Source organism: Odontesthes bonariensis, chromosome 2 (assembly GCF_027942865.1).
Source record: "Odontesthes bonariensis isolate fOdoBon6 chromosome 2, fOdoBon6.hap1, whole genome shotgun sequence".
Classification (NCBI taxonomy): Eukaryota; Metazoa; Chordata; class Actinopteri; order Atheriniformes; family Atherinopsidae; genus Odontesthes; species Odontesthes bonariensis.
The window spans coordinates 15,072,856-15,094,728 of NC_134507.1; the positions used below are offsets into that span (position 1 = coordinate 15,072,856).

At 42.2% G+C, this 21,873-nt stretch overlaps 2 protein-coding genes and 1 long non-coding RNA gene across 3 annotated transcripts; 2 read left to right on the top strand and 1 right to left on the bottom strand.

Moving 5' to 3' along the window:
- Window positions 1-976: 976 nt before the first annotated feature.
- On the bottom strand, window positions 977-10,170 carry LOC142393245 (uncharacterized). The gene is made up of 3 exons (XR_012771864.1): window positions 9,411-10,170; window positions 3,315-4,149; window positions 977-3,213 (listed from the first exon to the last, which is right to left on the bottom strand). It is a non-coding gene; the product is annotated as an uncharacterized LOC142393245 (long non-coding RNA).
- Window positions 9,572-12,604, top strand: nkx2.3 (NK2 homeobox 3). The gene is made up of 2 exons (XM_075478264.1): window positions 9,572-10,241; window positions 11,240-12,604. The coding sequence occupies exons 1-2, from the start codon at window positions 9,851-9,853 to the stop codon at window positions 11,890-11,892; spliced, it is 1,044 nt and encodes a 347-aa protein (XP_075334379.1). The 5' UTR covers window positions 9,572-9,850; the 3' UTR covers window positions 11,893-12,604.
- A 4,572-nt stretch (window positions 12,605-17,176) lies between these two features.
- On the top strand, window positions 17,177-19,660 carry nkx3.3 (NK3 homeobox 3). Its single transcript, XM_075484295.1, has 2 exons — window positions 17,177-17,683; window positions 18,242-19,660. Exons 1-2 carry the CDS (start codon window positions 17,449-17,451, stop codon window positions 18,763-18,765), a joined length of 759 nt encoding a protein of 252 aa, XP_075340410.1. The 5' UTR covers window positions 17,177-17,448; the 3' UTR covers window positions 18,766-19,660.
- Window positions 19,661-21,873: the final 2,213 nt, after the last annotated feature.

Below are 21,873 nucleotides of genomic sequence, written 5' to 3' on the forward strand. Positions count from 1 at the left end.
ACAAGGTGGTGCCACAGCATATGCCAACCCTAAGAGAGGCAGGGCAAGAGTAAGAGGTCAATGAGTTTTGTACAGTGGGATTTTCAGAAGAGATAACTCATATGGGCCTCCGCATGGCTTTGTGCAAAGTCTGTCTCAAAAAGATGAGGGCAGACATTACATCATGAATGTCAGTTTGAGCTTCTACTGAACAGACAGAGTAGACTCCACACTGTTTGAGTGAGTGCATGTAAAGCTGTTTAAATGCATGTGTAAGTATCTTCATCCGTTCTGTTCTGAGAGGCTCGGCTGAGATATGGCATAAACACACTGGCTCTCCCCGCAGCTGTCTGCAGCAACTGAAGTGGTTGATAAATGAAGGCCTGTCCAGCCTGCTCTTCTCCACCAGGACTGTGGCTGTGTTGAATGGCGGGCGACGGGATGACTGACTCTTCAGTGTTAACTTATGATATTGTGTTTGGTAAATTATGGGTGAAAATGATCAATCCCGTCATACCTAGTCACAGTTTGCATTGAAATGGTGTACACATGCGATAGACAACACATAGTTTGACTGTGTAATATGCTCTGGTGTAATTGTGAGGGATTTAAGTGCTCAATATAGTATAGTTAAAATTAGCTCCACTTTCACCATGTAGTGCTAAAAATTCTGCATCTCTAAATTGTTGCTTATAGCCGGCTTTTAATTGAGAGTTAAATCTATCTTAGATTTCAATTTAACAAGTATGTGCAAATAAATTATAACTAATTTGAGGCTTGTTTACATCCAACATGGAACTTAAGCTCCTCCCACACAGATTAACTCAGAAAGTTTTGTTGGGTATTCTTGCATCCAGCACTTAAACTTTGAAATGGCTGAAACTGAATAAAACAGTCGTTTTTCATACGAGGTGGAAGAGGCAGATTAATTCAAAATCATTTTATTTAAAGAATTAGGGAAGTAAAGTCTCTATTCTTTAAATTTCAAGTCAACACAATTCCTTCTCACCCTGTCTGCAATTCAACATGGCCCTTTGTGCAACAGTTATCTATCTAAGACACAGGAATCTGACATAAAGTAACTGGTTTGAGATTCCAAAACAACACAATTCACGAACCTTAATGCTTAATTGCCGACTCATCTGTTAATATGCAAATACTACAAAAGCACATAAGCACCCTTTTACAACAACAATGTCGGCCAGGGTTGTAGCCAGGGAAAGAGGCAGGGCAAGACTGAATCCGGAAGGAAAAGTGTGAGGTATGGGTAGAGCGGGACGGGCAGGGGAAGGACAAGGATAAGGACACGTATGCTGGCCCTTCTGCAGGCTGCCAGAGAAACTGCAGTACTGTTCAGGACTGGATTCTGGACTCGAAAGACCTTTCCTCAATTTATATCTAGGCAAATTGGAATTTTTGTGAGGAAATTTAATAGACACTCTCAAAATCTGTTTTATCCTCTAACTTAATGTCTCTGCAGTTGATGGTGTATATCAGGCTTATCAATGAGTTGAGAGAATTGTCTGTAGACCTGAGAGAAAAATAAAAGAATGTTTCTGCAGCATTTACAGTGAAAGAGCAAATCAGCCTCCGCGACTCTACAATCGAAAAAGTTTCTGACCAGCCATCGACAGACTTCCTGGCTCTGGCTGCCCAGCCATCTCCAGAAATCAAATGCAAAGAACCAGAACCATTCGTGGAACACTTTAGGTGGGAGGGGCTGATGGAAGCAATTTCTCGCTAAATGACGTGAAAAGCTTCTGGGAGTTTGCAAAAAAAGGTACCTGAATGAATCTCAGACCCAAAGAAGTAAAATCCTCTGATTCGATTAAACTAAAATGGGACTTTTTGGCCACAATTCCCAACAGTATGTGCGGTCGACGTTAAACTGAGCATCTCTGCGGTCAAACATGGCGCTGGCAGCATGGTTTTGTGTGGAAATGTTCCCCTGGCAAGAGGTAAAGATGGGTGCAGAGAAATACAGAGCAGTCCTCAGTGAAAAACATCTGCGGTCAAGAACTCGAGCAGGAAACTAGATTTACATTTTGACAAGGCAACAACTGGAGGAAAGCCATGAAACAAAATTCTGTGAAAGTTTGGGAGTGATATCAGAGAATTCACCAGAGCACCACCTTTACCCTGAATGTGCCTGCCAAGAAGGATGAGGGAAACCTCCAAACAAAAGGTGTGTGAAGCTGGCTGGATCACCTCCAAGACGACTTTAGGTCGCCTTTGTTATTATTATTTATTTATTTTATATACTTATTTCAACCAACTGATGATTTAAGTATGAATATTTCATTTTTGCTGCTCAATTATTTAAAAAAAAAACTTAAAATTGTTGGATGTCAGGCTGAGACATTAGATTGATGACTGTGTACACAGTCTCATCATCCCTGTTTACAGACTTGTTTTCAGCAGCAGGGAGCTCTTTTCACTGGTTAACCCTTTGTCCACCTCTTGCCCAGCATCAAACAGATGAGAAACTTAAGTTTTAAGCACAGAGGAGCAGACAGTAGATACTCAGATGATTTTTTTCTTTTTTCTTCAGTGGTTGATGGTGACCACCTTAGCAAAAATATAGCTTCAACTATGTATGGCTAAACCAGTTGGCCATAAAAATGATTGACTTGCCATGAATAAAGTTGCGATTATGCACTATAAAGCCACCATAACGTATACCTAATTACAGTATTAATCCTGATACTGGTTGCCACAGAACTCTGAGTTACCATTATCTTCTCCTGCTTTGTCCTGTATGTTACTCACTTTCCCCATAGCTGCTCCCACCCCCACTCATCTCCCCGCTTCACTCTGACAGTAGATGTTTTCATTCTTTCCGACCAGGTGATGGTGTCTCGTATGTTAGCTATCACTGTCAGCCCTGCAATTAAGGGATTTGAGCTCCCAGAACGAGGCTTGGGGGCCTGGGGCAGGCTTTGCTGTGTATGTACTGAGGAGGCCCCATGGGCCACGGTTTGGGCTGTGATGTGAAGGGTGAGTCAGAGCAAAGAGTGACAGGAGGAGCCCCCGGCAAGACAGTGCCCACAGGAGGAGTGTGTCACACTCCGATCATTGGGCCACTCAGCCAAACATTCACAAGCACCCTCCGTGCATTTTCTTCACCGTGGATTGCAGAACATTTATCTTGGCATCCCGCCGTTTAATCCAAATTGTGGCAATCAGGTTCTCTCTTTGCACGCAGGTTGTCATTGGTGCTGCAGGAGGCCGACACTAAAACACACAAAGGCACACATTCAGGCACAAGACAGTCACATTCCAGCTGTGGTATCGCTGAAACACAAACAAGAGGGTGCACACACACACACACTCACACTGCTGCGCATTCCAAGGGGGGCGTTGCAGCGTTGCTCACATGCTGCCATGGCCCCTGTGTCTCTGGGTCACAGAGCTGTGGTGAGTGACCACCTTTTTAGCTTCCCGCCTTGTTTGTTTTCCACAGACAGTGTCATCAATTCTCTAACAAGGGACTAGACACAGCAACAACAACGAGCACAGGACCTCCCTGTGACTGATGGAGCATGCGTGCAGCACACATCAGTCATCTGTGCGTATGACTGCATTCCAACCAGTGTATTTGGGCATATGTCTGTTCAACCTATGTGTATATATCATGACATGAAATCTGCTGTTTTTTTTGTTTTGTTTTGTTTTGCTTCTGTGTATACAGGCTCCCACCCTCTGTGTTCTACATAGATCTGACAAGATCAAGAACATGCTGCATGTACAACTGAACCTTTAGTTCGGTTCAGTTTTAAAGTCAAAATAATGCTTGAGTGATCTATTGTCTTTGGATTTGTATTCATGTAAAATGCCTTTTGTATAAAAAACAATAATTGTGTCAGTGAAATATCAACCATCGAACCTCCCTTTAGTGATGCACCCATGGATATTTACAGTAGGTTTCGGGATCTCAACATCCGATCTTAAGTTATGATAAACACAGCTGCAGTAAAAACAACAGAAAATAAGAGAATAGAACAAAAACAGACTTCAGTGATTTCATCAAAAGATTTTTCCAGAGGAATATTAACAATAGGGTGCTAATAAGCTTGTCACTTACTGCTTTGATGTGTCCTTCAGGGTGGGACCTCGTGCACAGGGCCTAAACTGCTGCTGTAACTGATTGATGTTGTCCTTTGGCCGAGTCTGCTTCAACAGAATCCCACAAAAATATGCACGCAGAAGCACAAAGACAGGAAGTGGAAGTCTCAGGTCCGAATTTTTACGCTGAATGCTTATTTTCTGACTTCATAAAGACACAAAAGTTGTCAACTGGGATTTATGACCACACGATATTTTGTTCATCACCACCTCAAGATCTTTTCGTTTCACATCTATATATGGAGGGGTCAGGGGTCAAGGGCAGCTACATCGATAGGACTCAATATGTATAGATACCAGAGAAGTTGGGAAGTCTTCTACAATGCAAAAAGTTCAAGGAAACAAATAAAAAGATGGATGGATGGATTGAATTTTCTTTGAGCAACACTCTCAGAATATTTTAGACATTATACATTGTTTATCCTGAATATCTTCCACATCTTTGGATTAAGAATTTTTTCAAAGAATTCTTCACAGATTCGTGAATCTCCGATGGAGTTTGACCTAAACCGATGAGCCATGACTCACCCTTACTTGGAAAGAAAAAATGGTTGTTTGACGCTCCTTTCATACCCAATCCCGACACCCTCACTTGTCACCAATTCATTTGGTGATTGTAGAATCTTTCGAGTTGGTTTCACTTGTGAATTCTATAAACTTTTCTGCTTTTCTTTGGCCTCTCTCCCAACTTTTTTCTCAGCGCAAAGTTGGCATCAATGAAGATAGTAGGTAAATGAAGATAATGAATATCATTTTCTTTGTACTTCCGTCCGATAAATAAAGGTTAACAATTCATGTTAACCTTTCGTGTTATCCTCATCCTTTTAGAAAACTTCAGACATGTTGTCCAGCCCTGGAGCTGGGACCAAAGTTGTCTACCAGTCTCCCTCCTCTTCAAGTACATTCAGTCAGATCACTGGCATCATCAACAAGCTTCTAAACAGCAATAGATGCTGCCGAAACTGCACTGACTGGCTCCTTATTCAGTTATTACTTACGTAAATAGCATTAGTTTTAAGGAGGTTCGTGATAACCCAAAAAGAATTAATAAAATGTTCACTTTTATGGAAATACTGTCTTGGCAGCTGGACAATCACAAGCATTTCCTCTCATTAATGTTTACAGCTCGAAGCAAACATGAATACACACATTCATTTTATGTCCAAAGAGTCTTTCCCCAAGGATTACTACTTTGGCCAGTTGCACACAGCTATTTCCAAATTATTTTCACGATGTACAACATGATATATGATATATGTCCATGTGTAACAGGACATATAAGCATCCAGAGTCCCACACTTCCTATGTGGTGAAACCACGCCTCTGTGCAACCGCAGCAGAGAGGATAAGCGTATTTAGGTTGCATGTTTCCTCCCAAACTAAATTCCCAACACCGTAGATCACAGATATTACAACCCTTACATCCCCCTGTGAGTAGTCATGTATACAAACACACACCTGCTGGAGCAAGGCTGTCTGGGAGAGAATTACAGCAGCCTAATTTATGAGACCCAAGGGAGGGCAAAGGGCAGGGGACCCAGACGGGCCTCACCTCACTTCCTCCTTTCAGGGTCTCCAAGTTATACAGAACAGGGTTTTGGTTGACTCTCTCACAGTCTTTCAAGCAAACTACATTATTAGGCTCTCTTTATCTAACCCAGTTAACACAATGAGCCCTGAGGGACTGTTGGAAGGAGCAAGTTAGGCCGAGTAGAATACTGGGCACTTTTTGAAGCTGATAAGTGGGTGAGAACAAGGTTTTTGCTGAAAATTAAATCTGGCCCTGAGCTCGCCTCTGGCCTCCTCATTTCCTCCAGTGAGAAGACGCTGTCATCCGTCACTCGGGCCCAGGCAGGGGCACAATAGCACAGTCTGGGTCCTGGCTACTGACACCATCACATGGGTTGCTGATAAGACTCACCTTCCGGGACCTAGAAGAACTGAGACATTGCTGACACACAACAGTTTGGTCCTTTGCCATTCTTACTGATGACCATGAAATTAAAGGAAGAAGGAAAGCACTTTGAGGCCGCCATACTCCGCATGGAGCTGCACTTCTTTAAATAATTTCAAGGAGCTTTAAAGTTCATGGCCTCATCATTTCCATACTCCAACGTGCTCTGCTATTGGAAGGTGCTAGGCAGAAGCCATCACACCCTGTTAGATAATCCACAAGTGGACTCAAACGCAACATGGAAAACAGACTAGGACGGACACACTTGAGCTAATCAATTTCCCTAATGTAACAACTTAGTGTTGATACTGAGAGCAAGACAAATGGGTTACCGTACTTCAGTTCCTCCTCGCACATCTAGGCTACAGTGCTAACACAGTGCTAACAGTCAGTGCTTCAGTATAAAGATTTAAAGCACTCATCTGCAAAGCTTTGTCAAGTCATACACCCTCTCAGTTTTCATACAAAGGCCTGCACAAAGCCCCTCCACACACTGCAGGTGTCCAGGTCATTTTATATTACTGTGGTAATACCATCTTCAGACACAGCAGAGAGCACCGAAGAAAGATGATTGCAGTCATTACCCAGTCAACAAACGTGGCCATGGGATCTGCTGTCTTCAGAGAACAGCTCTCATATCCCAGTCCATTGGTTTTAGGGGCCTGCTGCAACTACTAAGATGACTATACACCTGCCACTCTGAGGCAAACAGCTTCTAGATCGACAGAGATATGGAGAGACTAAGAGAAACAAGACTAAACATGTTCAACACCGCCTGGCAAAACACTAACTTTTAAAGAGCTCACCAGAAAGTGAAATGAGAGGAATGAAGAAACCATTGCAGATTTTTAAAAAATGCTTTGAATCCTCTGTTATTCTTTAATTGTAAAGTGTTGCCATTATATATTATTATATACATTATATATTACAGAACTGTAAATATATATGTATATATATATATATATACATATATATAGCCTATATATATATATATATATTTATATATTTATATATATAGGCTATATTTACAGTTCTGTCCAGATCTCTGCAGCCTGTACGCTCCCTGACCTGTGCTGTAGGCCTGACCTTACCCAGCTTATCACGATGATTCTGAAATGAAGATGATGTATTGGGGAGGCGCACTCAGCACCGAGCAGCTCCTTGACACTCTCTGAGAGTCTGGGTTTTGTTACAGGCAGGAAACAGACTCTTCCGCTCCGTAAACACGCGGCCCTGCTTGGCCACTCTTGGGCTGGTGGTGGCACGCGAAGACTGCCGACGGTGATGGTCATTTGAGGGCTGTGCGCGTGGACGTGCGTGTTTGGGGTTGAAAGCTAAATGAGCCATTAAGGAGGGTTGCGGCTGTGAGCCGTGACGCCTTGACACGCGGGGACATGGCTGCGGTGGTTTGTAAGGATTGATGTCTGCTCCCCTCGATCAGAAGTTGTATCAAGAGTTGATAGAGTTTGTGTGCAAACACTTCACAACCGTACATAAGGCCAGACAACGGATTTAGTTGTCTGCTCTGCTGTCTCTTTGAATCATTACACGCAATATAGAGGAATGGGTAAATATTTGGGAAACGAATAGACTTGATTTAATGCCTTGGGGTGTATTTTACGAGGAAATTCACCCTCATAAAATCGACCAAATTCCAGCAAAATCCCCCCCGATTGTGTGAAAATGCCTGGAACGATGATGGACACTGTGACCTATAATTTGGACAGGTTCTGTCGTATCCATCCAGGAAGCAAATGTGACTATTTAGTGGACACAAACCCTTTCTCTGCTTCCCTCCCCTCCTAAATGGGCAGTTTTAAGGAGAGATCTCCTAATCTAAACAGCGTCTTGCTGATGGTGAGCGGATGAGATTATGTGGACATTCCCTCCTTTTCTTTCCACACGCTTTAGAAGCAACAGGCCCTCAGACCCTGGCGCCTGCACTTGGCCACAGATAGTCGACCAGGAGAAGGGTGTCCTGTTTCACAAAGCTGTGCCTTTAGCACACTGAAGCATGTTACAAGTCTTCTTCTGTTTCTTATTATTATTATTTTTGTTGTTGTTTTGTGTTATTAGTATTATTGTTATTATTATAATCTGTCCATTTAGTCAGTTATTTTGTCGAGAGAAACTTTTATGGAAGACGGAACCAAATTCTTAATTTAACTAAGAACATCAAACAGAAATGCGAAATAGCCCCATTAGTAAAAGCTTTAAAAGTCGACTTCTGTAAGTGGGTGCGAACATGTATGCAGTGAAATGTAGTTGAATTATTTCATATATTATTATCGCTCCGAATAATGTATTTTTACATATAATATCATTCGATTGCAGGCATTGCTCAGTTAAGCTGTGATGGGTCGTAATTTATGTTCCAGGGACTGCAGATAAATCTGAGGTGTCATGAGATAATTAATGAAAGAAGGGGCAGCAAATGGGCCTAATAAACTACTGAAATCTGTTTTCAGGTCAGTTTTTCTTCAATAGGTGTAACTTTTTTTTTTTTTTTTTTTACAAATCAGACGCTTAAATGTGACACTGCTGCGCTTTTTGTGAGACGTCAGAAAAACAAAGGGAAGAAACTACATTGATTTGATTCTCTACAGCGCATTTCCCTGACGATTTACCTGATACAATGCTAATAATATAACAAAACTGTTCGTTTAATGTAATAGAAAACAGAAGCAGGCGAGTGAAGTAGTTCTAGGAAATTAATTTCCCGCTCCTGTTTGGAGGCCAATATTTTTATTCCCCTCAGTTCTTGCAGCTAATGGAGGAGATCAACACCTTTTTCTTTTCTTTTTTTTTTGTGGACACACACACACATATCTAACTTACACACATTTATATATATATATATATTTCCTTACCAAAATACCAGTATAAAAGGGGAAGCATGATCATGGTCAAACTTTTCCTGGGAAAAAAAATCAAAAAATTTGTGACGTTCACAAATTGAGGAGACACAGAGATGTCAACGCGTGAAATTTATATTCTTACTGCTCCCTTAATTTGCCAGTTTTATCTGGGTTCCCACAGTCACAGTGTACTATCTTATCCACGGACTGCTGAGACAGGAAACGTAGATATGGCTAATCTAAAAAGCACCATAGCGATGATGGGAAAAGCTGTGATGGCCGTTGAACCATCCAGCAAAGACAAGATGATCGCATAAAGTCAACCAACTACTTAAAGGTGACTCCATATTAATGGAAATTTCGTTTCACCATTATACATAGGTTACTAATAGCTACCACAGAAAGATTATTTTGTGTATACATGTATTTCCCTTGGTGTTACTTTATCTGTTGCTTAATAAAAAGCAAGCACGTTATAAAAAAAACTTTCTTACCTTTAAAATCTTTAATAGTGTGAGTGAGGTCGATGGTGTCAATATTGTTTAATAAATCAGGAACGGCTTCCTGGCACGCAGGTAAACCTAGCGAGAAGAGAAAGGCTCTGTCGGTCCCTCCTCCGCTTCGGGACGTCACTGAAGGGGAGAGGAAAGCATCTTGGCTGACCCAGCTCTTTCGCCAGAACTGAAATCAGCCAACCAAACAGGATCGACGTCTCTCGTTCTCGTTCAACCCTCCAGCCTCAGACGCACAGCCAGCGGAGAGGGATGTCAAAGCTGAAAGGGAGCCAGCCCTCCTCGCTCTGCACGAAAAACAAGCAGTGCGCGTCCATTTTTCAACTTTACGCACGGGCTTTTAACTTCTCTAACACGCCGTTCGGAGACCAATTGGTTTTGCTCTGGGCCTGGTGACTGCTCGTCATCTGTCGGTGGTAATAATGATCCCCAGTCCGGTCGTAGCCTCTTCCACCACGCCTTTTTCTGTGAAGGACATTTTGAAGTTAGAGTTGCAGCAACAATCTCAGCAGCACCAGCTCCAGCTGATCTCCTGTCTCGGTCTCTCTGGTGCGCTGTCACAGCCGGGAGCCATTTCAAACAAATCCTTCAACTCTCACTCGCCGCCCTCCTGCATGCTGGCAGGCAGAGACAGTCCGAGTCCTATCAGCTCCTGCCTCTCGGAGAGCGAAGAGAGGATGTCGTACCTCAGCACGCTGAGCGCTCAGGAGCGGCTGGCGGAGTCCGGTCTGCCGGTGGAAGTGTTCGGAAACACGGCGCAGAGCCACTCTGCGGACCTCCGACTGGAGACGGAGCAAGAAGAGTGCCGCATCAGTGAGTAGACAGAGTGATTATAGAAATATTCAAACAGACACGAGTGGCGTTGACGTCAGATAAAATCAAAGAGAGATTCTGGAGGAATGAATCATACAACAACAACAAAACAAAAAAACTCTATTTGCTTTTAAGATAAATTACCAATCGTTTAAAAACAGAAAACCTGACATCTTGAAGAAATAACTGCTGTGAATTAGTTAGATATCATTTATTGATTCACAAATATAAACAAACACCAAATACTCACACAAGAGAAGAGCTTTAATTATTAATCCTGATGTACAACAACAGAAAACTTTTAGATTTTGTGTTTATCCCTTTTTCTTTTATTATATTTGTTGTTGTTGTTGTAACTAAGATTCAAAACAAAAAGACACCCGTAAAGCAGGAGCCACACCTTGCACAAAGGACGTCTAAAAAAAAAGGATTTTTGTTGCAAGCTGTCCACTAGCTGCCAGCTAATTGTGCTTAATCCTTCCACGCATCTCAGGTTGTTTTACGCGAGCAGATTCGTGCATTTATGGTCGTTTTCAAAATCCCTGAGCGGATTCCTTCCATCGCAGAGGCTGATCTGCAAACGAATGTGTATTTAATGTTTGTGTATGTTGAGGCCTTATTCATTTTGGAGGTCCTCAATATTTACGAATGGCTGGATTCATGCATAACTGGAGAATCGAGTTTTCTTCCTCATGCAGCGTTAAATTAATTTCTCGTTGGACCCATTTTTTCTTTTTTTTTTTTGGTCTATTTTCAATTAGATCCCCGCAAAATTCCGTTAAAGCAATATCCTGCCCAGTTATTTTAAGACACAATATATAAAACATACATAAATACATATTCAAAAATACATCAAATGAACAATTCGAGGAAATTCTTTCTAAACAACAACACACAAAAATGAAAAAACGGGCTGTGATGGAGAAATCATAAAGTGCAGAACTGATGTTTGGAATTCAGCATGATTCACATGTTTAGATGTCCCGTTTCTCTTACAGAGGATATCGGTGTGTTGCGGGGCGACTGTGAGGATCCGGACTCAGAGAAGCCAGCCACCAAGCAGAGGACCAGAAGGAAGCCCCGAGTTCTCTTCTCTCAGGCCCAGGTGTTCGAGCTGGAGCGCCGCTTCAAGCAGCAGCGTTACCTGTCCGCCCCGGAGAGAGAGCACCTGGCCAGCTCCCTGAAACTCACCTCCACCCAGGTCAAGATCTGGTTCCAGAACAGGAGGTACAAATGCAAGAGGCAGCGGCAAGATAAGACGCTGGAGATTGCAGGTCAGCACCATCATCACCATCACCATCACCACCCACCACCACCACCACCCAGGAGGGTGGCTGTGCCGGTTCTGGTTCGAGATGGGAGGCCTTGTCTGACTGGATCCCAGAACTATAATCCTCCTTATACAGTCGGAGCTCCAAACCCGTACAGCTACAACGGCTACCCAACCTACAGCTACAACAACTCGGTGTATACCAACACTTACTCCTGTACTTATTCTAGTTTACCCGCTCTTCCACCGAGCAACACTGCTGGTAATGCTTTCATGAACATGAATTTGGGAAACCTTGGTGCTCAAACGCAGAGCCAAGCTCCCCAAGGAGCAGTGGTCACACCCTGCCAGGGATCGCTGCAGGGCATCCGGGCTTGGTAGCGCAATTACAGCCGGGACGAGACTTCACTGAATGGACTCAATGCAATGCAAAACTCCTTCACAAATAGCAAAAAGTACTTGGCTGTAACCCAAGACAGCTATATGAAGTAACCTTAATCCAACGACTGAGATTGAAACACAGGTATTAAGAACATTTTTCTCTGAGCCACTTGTGGAAACGTATTAAAGGTATTATGGAATGAATGTTGCTGATGAGCCAAGGTTCAGCGGCAAAATGGATGTTGTGTTCTACAAAAATAAAGGGACGTTGACATAAAAGGCAGAAATATTTGAGTTATAAAGCATTTAAACGAGGGAGTTTTTGCCATAACAGGGCCTGTTTAAAAAGAGAAAAAAACATTGCAAGAAATATTCCCCACAAGCGCTAAAGACTGCAGACTTAAGTATTATGTTTTTTACGTTTTTCTTTTTTTTTCTCTCTTTTTTTTTTAACAGTTCGGCATTTGTTTGGCCAGTAGGCTCTGTTTTTATTTTACTTATAACTGAAGGTGCATGGCTGGGATAAATCGAGCGACTTATAGGCCTACGTATTAGGAGTCTGCGTTCAAGTTACAGACACACTGGATCGTTGGGTGATGAAATAAAATGACATAAAACCATAATAACGCAAGGGCTCTGTGTGTATTTACGTGTGCTCGTGTTTGTGTACGCGCGTGTTTATGAACCCACATCTCCATAATGTATATGAATCAGGGCAGGAAATCTTTAACCAAAAAAAAAAAAAAAAAAAAAAGAACAAGTGTCGGGTGGGATTTATTCCAACATTTCTCATCGTCTCAAATAGCATCTAAGGCCAAACAACCATTTTTTTCCTCCTGCTGTGAGAAAGCCTGCTTGGATCTGAGACAAAATCCAGAAACAGGGGGAATTTCAAAACGAGCAAATGTCCGCTCAGAATTCAGAGATGGACATTAACCAGACACCCAGAATCCTCTGGACTCACACAGCCTGTAAACCGTGAGTGGTCAGTAATAAATATTGCTAGAAACATCTCAGATATTACCACTGAAATAATGATAATAGTTATAGAAATTATAATAATAATGATAACAATGCCATAAAGGAAACATCCTAGCAATTACTGACCAATAAAGCAAATCTTTAAATATTTAATAATTCACATTTGAACTCACTCACACGAGGCAAAGCCTGGGCCTGTACTCACACACACACACACACACACACACACACACACACACACACACACACACACACACACACACACACACGCATTCAGTCGTCTGGAGATGGACTTAACCCTTGTGTGGTGTTCGGGTCTGTGGGACCCGTTTTCATTTTTTATTAAAAGAAAAATGATACAATTAATTAATTTTTCAAACTCAGACTCACTGGCCTTGGCTCATTTTCTGTGAAGAACATATATCAGAATAAACTTTTAATGACCACACACCGTACACCCCCCCTACACATTTCTATTACATATAAGATGTTCGGGTCCACTGGACCCAGGGCTAAAAGAAGTGTGGAAATTGATGTTCTGTGTACCTACACTCTGTCCACCTCCTGTCTGGGCCTGCTGCTAGTGTGTGTGTGTGTGTGTGTGTGTGTGTGTGTGTGTGTGTGTGTGTGTGTGTGCGTGTGTGCGTGTGTGTGAGTGACAGAGAGAGTTTCTGCACTTGCGGTTCCCACACAAATTTGCAACATTTTTGCAAAATTCAAGCATCAACACTCAACACATCAAGCATCTACTCTTGTTTACCCGCACATTTGACCCTCTGTCTTGCGGGAATCTTTATTTTCTCCCACTCTATCTGCTACAAATTGGAGGCGGGACACTATAAATATAGCTTTGCCAGTGTGGTTTCTTATCACAACCGATCAAGATGGCCAAAAGGATCTCTGCGCAGAGGGCCTTGGAAGTTATTTTGTAAGATGGAGAAGGTTTTGATGATGATGTAGAGGGGAGAGGATTCCCAAGAAGAGGTTTCCACTTCCTCATATGCTTGGAACTTACAAGTCTACACAGGGAAACCTGATGGAGGAGCCCCTGAGAAAAACCAAGGAATGAGAATTGTCCTGGACATGTCTCAGGGACTCAGTCGACACAACATCACATGCGACAATTTTTTTACCTCGCACAAGCTGGGACAGGAGCTCCTAAAGAGGAAGCTGACCATGGTGGGAACAATACGGAAAAACAAGTCAGAGCTCCCACCTCAACTGCTGACTACAAAGAACAGGCCTGTCAAGTCTTCCATGTTTGCCTACACGGCTGACACATCCCTGGTATCCTATGTGCCAAAGAAAGACAAGAATGTGGTACTCATGAGTACACTGCACAGGGATGGAAGAATCTGTGACCAGGAACATCACAAACCAGAGATCATCATGGATTATAATGCCACAAAAGGAGGGGTAGACAACATGGACAAGCTGGTGACGGCCTACAGCTGCTAACGGAGGACTCTACGCTGGCCACTGGTGATATTCTTTGACATGTTGGACATCTCAGCAAACAACGCCTTTGTCATTTGGATGGCACTTAACCCAGAGTGGAACAGAGGGAAGCTCCAGAAGAGACGCCTCTTTCTCGAGGATCTGGGAAAAGCATTGGTGAGACCACAAATTGAGGAAAGACAACATGTCCCCAGAACCCCAGCCTCTGCAGCCATCGTGAGAAGGATTCAGGAGGAGAATGCTGGTGCCCTGTCCACCCAACCTACAGAACCACAATCTGCAGAAGCTGAAGTAAGTGTGTTATGCTGTTGCAGTACATGGATGGCAATCATTACTTGTGAGAGAGAGAGAGGTGTTAGAAAAATTCCTGATCTTTTCATTATTCTAAGTTGTGAACACCAGCAACAAGAAGAAGCGGTGCGAAGTGTGCGGACCCAAGATGGACAGAAAAACACAATATACATGCATCAAGTGCAAAAAGTATATCTGCAACACATACACAGTAAAACTCTGCTCCTCATGTGTTGTATAGGCTAGTGGCTAAAGGCCATGTGTTCAATGGGGCTCATGTGTTGTCTTGACTGATGTGTTTACTCTATGTGTTCATGTGTTCAGGTTGTGTTGTGCACCTGAAAGGGTTAAATTTCTGAGTTCAAAGAAATAAAAGTCAGTAGTTTTGAAAAACCTTGCTTCACTTGTGAATTTGTTTCCACTCATATCTTGATTTTAATTGATTTTCTTTATTACGTTTTAAATAATAAGTTATAAATGTGATCTAACAAAGGTAAAGGGAAAATATTAACCATATATACTGTTTATACAGCTTGTAATTGGGATGAAGTAAACATCTGTTGAGTTTTTTAACATAAAATACTTGATTGTGAGGCATTAAAAACCACAAAATGCTACGGGTCCACCAGACCCACAAACACTGCCTGAGTAACAACAATATGAACACCACACAAGGGTTAAATACCATCACCTTCAAGGCATAGTGGACCATGCAGACGCTATTAATGGAGATGAATGGAAAAGTAAACAGAGTGTTTGTCTCCTCTGATAGCCTCGCTGGCCACTTCCTCTGGCTACTGCACTGCCGGTAGGACATACCTGGTGTCAGCTCTAAGTGCTGCGAAGTCACTAGTGTAAATAGAGCTGGCGACAGGACGGCGATGCCTGAGGACGCATCGGCCTGGTCGCGGCTGCTATGACAGGCGCTCGCGATCGCTATCGTGCGCTTCCAAAGATAGCAGCTCGGCGGCCCATCACTGCTGCTCTGCAAGCGCGGAGTTTCCCAAAACAGAAAAGTCTCCAATGGCAACCACTCAGGGAGCTCACAAAAGGAGCCAGGGTCCAAATATAGACGGAAGCAAAGCTGACCTTTTAAGAGTTGCTTCGATGGATAAAGATGGCTTTTTAAAGACTTAGGACATGTCAGTTTTTTTGTACATCTTGGGATTAAAATTCAGAATGAAGATATGCACATTTCAATATATGCTTTTGATAAATTGTCAAATAAATGTGGACTAGTTAAGGATTTAGGATGTGCGTTTTTTTGCGTCAAAATGCCTTATTTTGAAGGCGAAAACATGTTGATCTTGACACTTGAGTTTTTATTTCAGCGCACGAAAACGATCGTTCTTATCTCATGTGATCAAAGGAAAAACACGTTCTGTTATTATTATAATTACTGCGTGCAGGGGTTTAGTGGATGCATGCAGGGAAAGGAAACTCACTTGGAGAGCACGATTATAGGCTCTTTGGACGCATTAAAGAAGTTACAGTAGGTTGCTTGCGACGGGTTGTATGAAACAACCGACAAGGATTCTTCCTATGATAATTTTTTTACGGCAGTTGAAGTCATGAGCAAAAATCCCACATAGCTCGGCTGAATTGGGACGTTACATTTGATAATTGTGCTGCAGTCATGCTCTGATACCCTGAGGAAGACAGATATTTCTCTGGTTAGTCATGCAGGCGAAGAAAACGGCACGCAAGAGGCAGTTACCCGCATCTGTCACCACGTCTGCCCAACTTAAGGCTGGGTCTGCTTGTTGTGTAATATGCGTCCATTCGGGTGGAGGTTTATGGACGGTCTCAAGCGTTTGGTTTCACTCGCATTCAACTTTGGAAAAAGCGTGAATCCTGCCCACGTGGCGGCGCTGCTCACCTGTTGGAGCCGAAAGTTCACCTTCACGGTGAAATGAAAGAGTATAGTATATTGTTGTTTTTTTTGTTTGTTTGTCTTTTTCACAAAAAATGTAATAAGACATTTTAGACATGCACAGGTGTAAGAATACAAATACCCTCAATTTTATGCGCAAAACCAAAAATGAAGCTTTCTGGGATTCATTCATCTTATAAGCAAACAATGAAAGGAAAGCCAAACAGTCACAACCATGTAGATCAGTTCTACGTGGAAAAATAAATTTCATAGAAATACACAGGCTGCGGTACTGTGAATTGATTTCCATTTTGGCACATGAAAAAAAAGAGCTATTTCATATTCACGTTCAGACAACTTAACGCACTGCATTTTTAGATTTAAATTGAATCATAACCTGGCAAAGAAATAAAAGAAAAGAAAAAGATTAAAACAGAAACCAGTATTTTTTGTTTTTGTAATAATAGTTTGCAACTTCCTGTCTGATTCAAGTCTCTTCACGGTATCTGAAGTGCTCTGCAGGGTCTAATTACGCCGAATTCCGTCATCTCCTCCCACTTACAGACTTGGTCATTTTTACCATCTAAAAAAATCATCTCTTTGCTATCACTGTGACACAATATCTCTCTCTTGTCAAAAAGTAAATGTTCTTCTCCCTCCGCTGGACTCCGAGCTCCGCACACCAGTGTTCAGCTGGGCGGCGCAAAGGAGGGACCAGGCTGAAAAAACAGCCTACCGAGTCTGAACTGCTTCTTCAGCTCAGTGTCGAAAAAGTCCCGAAGGTCTCTGACGAGTGCTGCTCATTAGCAGACCTAATTATAATAATTAGCCTACAGAGACTGTTGGAAAGATTGATTGAACGAGAGGTTTTGCCCTCCAGCCGCTGATCCCTTGATGCCTCCACATAAACCCCACGCCAGAGTGAGGAAACACCCGAGTTTTTATTTTGAATCATGACATTGAGTTTTTCGCCTTTTTCTATCAAAGACATTCTCACCCCACGGGATGCCAGCGGGAAGCCCGGCACGGCAGGTGCGGAGGAGCTCTACGCGCCGAAACGCAGCCCATGCACCGGCTGTGAGGACCGCATCTTTCCGGTGAAACTTTCTCCTGACCTCGGCGTGTCTAACCTCCGACATGATACCTGGAAGAAGGAAGCTGCGGGAGATGAGACCGACCACAGAGAAGGTGGGGGATAATATTTGAAGAATTGTCAGGCCATGGGGTGTTTGCACGGCAACAGGCAAGGAAATCGGGCAGTTTGAAGTTTTCATTTTCACAAAATTGCATATTGATACAACGTGAAGTAACCAAACTCAAGGAGAGAAAACTCTGGTTTGGTGAAAGCTGTCTCACCTCCACGGCTCTTTCATTTAGGCCTAATCTAATTAGACTACAAATATTTTTATTTTTGCCACGGGAAATAATTAGACAATTAGATTTTTTTTTCTAATTCCAAATACATATTTTTCCAGAATAAATAAGATAAGATAAGATAAGACAAGATAAGTAATACTGTCATTGCAAAAAAAAAAAAAAAAAAACTATGATAGACTTCATAGGAGTTTGTAAATGCCAATGCTCCACCCTTTCATCAAATGCTCTGTGACAGTGATAAGGAGATATATAAAGAAAATCTTCACATTGACCAGCATCAGTAACATTTTTGCAGCATGCTCAGGGCTACAGTGCCACCATTAACAGACAAAACACTTCTTGTCATCACACATTTGTGTTCTCCTTCAGCCGCTGCAGACCGGGATGCAAACCCGTGTGAGGACCTTAAGGCGCAGAATAACCAGATGAATGGAGGGGAGGACGGACACCAGCCCCCAGAAAGCAGGTTGGGCTGCTCACCGGATGGACGCCAGTGCAGGCCCGGTACAAAGAAGCGCTCCAGAGCGGCCTTCTCTCACGCGCAGGTCCACGAGCTGGAGCGCCGCTTCAGCACTCAGAGGTATCTGTCGGGGCCCGAGCGGGCCGATCTGGCGGGAGACCTGAAGCTCACAGAGACCCAGGTGAAAATCTGGTTTCAGAACCGGAGATATAAAACGAAAAGGCGGCAGATGGCGGCCGAGCTGGCTGCGCTGAGCTCACCTAAGACAGTGGCAGTAAAAGTGCTGGTGAGAGACGAGCAGAAGCAGTACCATCTGAGTAATGGAGGACACCTCCCCATGACTGGGCCTCTGTACCAAGGCTATCACCCCTACCTGCACTGCTGTTGCCAGCCTTGGACCCTGACCAGCATGTCCTGTGGCGGGATGCCCTGAAGCTTGCTTTGTCCTCATCAAGCGTCACATCAAATGTCTGTTTCTGTGCAGTCATTGGACGGTGCACCTTATAAGACTTTTTTTTTTTACATTTAAAACATTTTTTTATTTACACAAATTCGTTTTTGATTCGCTTCCACACAATTCTGCATACAGCCTCAGTGATAGGCTATACGTGAAGGCTATTGATTAACGATAAATAGCTTGTGGTTTATCATTTACTGAGCAAGCAAAACTACTCAATATCTTTCTCCGTTCGGCCGTGTTTTTTCTGTATATAATCCGATCAATATTGGAGGGAATATTTGACTGATTCTATTTTGAAATTGCAAAGGGATTAGACCACCTCATCAAATGTAGCACGCGTGGGAGTTCAGAAAAGGACAAGGCTTGTGTATTTCTTTTTTTTTTTCTAAGGGCAGGGTACTCTGACATATTTCGAGAGCAGAGAAAGTTCACCCCACACTTATCTAATGTTTTAGCATCTCCTTGATTAATCCTGAAAAAAAAATTTAAAGTGAGAAAAAGTTGAGCAAGAGGGTGAAGAAATCCTTGTTGAAATGCTCCTTGAAGAAAACGTGTTGAAATGATTTATTTCAACACGTTTTGCCACTGGAAGTTCATTTCTTTTCCTGTTATGAGAAAAATAAGTTTACCCTCAATTTGTAGATTAAACTGGCTACTATTACACATTTTGTAAGACCTAAAAACAAAAAAAAACAATTACTGTAAGAATGATAGTAAATAACAATAAATTTGTTGCAACAACACATACTTGCATTCTGATGCTGTATTGCTGATTGTGCTGCAGGATGTTTCTCAGGTCTATGTGCATGTAGGCTCAAAATATTACAGAAAGAAAAATGCTCAAGATTGTTTCATAAAATTTTCATAAAAAGGTTTCCAGATCACAAATTAGAGTGAAAAGGGGGGTAAAAGTGAACGTTTTAACAAGTCATCTCCTATCAATAACTGAGCGCTATAATTCCGAGCTCTGTTAATTTCAAAGCAGGACCTCTTGACTGCGCGTCTCACAGGTCGATTGGATAATCTATATTTTGTTTTTTACTCTCTTAAGGGCTACCAGTAACAGTCCATTAGACCGGAAAAGAATCTTCAATTTATACAAACCCAACAAGCCAAAGCTGCTTATCTTACTGTGTGAGAAGCATTCATTGATTATCTATCTCAAAACAACACCTGCAAAAACACTTTTTAACTTCATGCACCTTTATTATTTGGAGAGTGAGTTTGACGCCTATATTTTGGGTTTAAAGTGTGTTTAGACTTTTACCATCTCAACCATGCCATTTCCTTAAAGGTGAATTTAATTTAGTTTAAATATAGATTGATGTTTTGTATATGAGCAAAGCATACTACATATTTCTGCCCTCTTTTTGTGTGTTGCATGAGTCAGAGGGGGTCAATAGACCGTGGAGACGTTGCACCATCCAGCCTGGCTGCACGTGTAAGACACCACACATCAATCATACTTTTCTGAAAGAGACTACACCCTCATCTTAAAGAAGTAAACACTTGATTTGAAAATTAAAACATAAGCCGTACTCATACAGTGACAAGCGATTTAGTAGCTTTGCTACTGACTGGTCAGATGACGTTCTAGCTGACAAAGTTGTGTTGCACAGACTTTAACGGAAAACACAATGTTTGAGACTTTAATGTACAATCATTTTAATGCACAACTATAAGAAATATAAAGGTCAACATAGAAATGCATAGGTCTAAATGATCTTGTGTGACATGTCAGCCGATATCACCGGGAAACAAGGGGACAGAAAAGATTGGAAGCTTTAAAGCAAAGTGGTGTCCTGTTCCTGTAATCCTTGCCAATACCATATTAAGAGATTAAACAGGCCATGACATCAAAGAACTTTGATGTAAAATAGGTACTTCAACTTCCTGTTTCCCCGTGCAGCCTGCTTCGGCATGGTTGATCTCCACTCTGGCACCTGCCCAAAGACTTCATCTTGCTCTTACATCAAAACACCACTTCAACTTATCACAAGTGGTTGGCACCGTGCACAACATGGAGGTGGGAGGAGTAACAATTCTGATTTTGACTGTGTAACTCTTAAGCCATGGCATCAATAATAAGTATGATTACTTCCATTCACACATAATTGCAGTCAAGAGTTTGTGACAGTGCTGCATTGTGGCTGAGAGGTATGCCACGCTCTTTGCAGCTCTGATTGTTCACATTGTGCTCGTGAATAGTTGTTCTAGTCATTGCGGTCTGCCGTGACTAGATAAGGCTTTTCTTTTACTGCACCCAGTCTGTGACGCCACATTAATGTAAATTTCCATACACAGAAAAGAAAGACTGGGACAAAAGGGAATGTGACGCAGCCCAGGTTAAATATGGTGCAGATCCATAGGTGTTTTAGACTGTTGTTGAAAGGATAAAGCAAACTCACGCCAGTCAGAGGTTAGAAAACAAGCCTTAGTTATAGGCATTTTATCTAAACCACTCAACATATTTGAATGTAAAACTGCAAGTGATAAGTTGGACTTGTTATGAAATAATGCAGAGGCATTTATGATATTCAAAGCTTTTCCCCTTTCCAATTTCAACCAATTTTACCTTTGGGTTCATAGTAACATGTCTCAGCAACTTGAAAACAGACCATAATAAAATGGGACTGCTACAGTCTTGTCAGTGCAGAAACTGTAAGAACTTGGCTGTGGTCCCGTGAAATGTTTGAATGAGGTCGAATTTATTTGTTAAATCCACAGTTTTTGTACTTGATAATAGATCCAACGTCATATGAAACAGAAACAATTCAGCTGTCACATGTCCAACTTTGCAGTTTTTAGCAACTTTTTCACACTTTGTTCAGATTACTCTCAGGTCTTCAGTAGCGGTTAAATGGATTTTAGCAAGAATGATTTCGTCATCGATCTCAAGGACATTACGTTTCCCCTCCTGTTTGTCTGTCTGTCTGCAGGATGAAACCGGGTCAATTTTCATGAAACTTTGTGGAGAGGTGCACGGGCATGTGAAACCACAGCTCATAGAAGAAAATCTGTAGGGTAATGTTTTAGAGATTCCTTTTTGCAACATGTCTTTGCATGTAGTGCTCTTTTGTT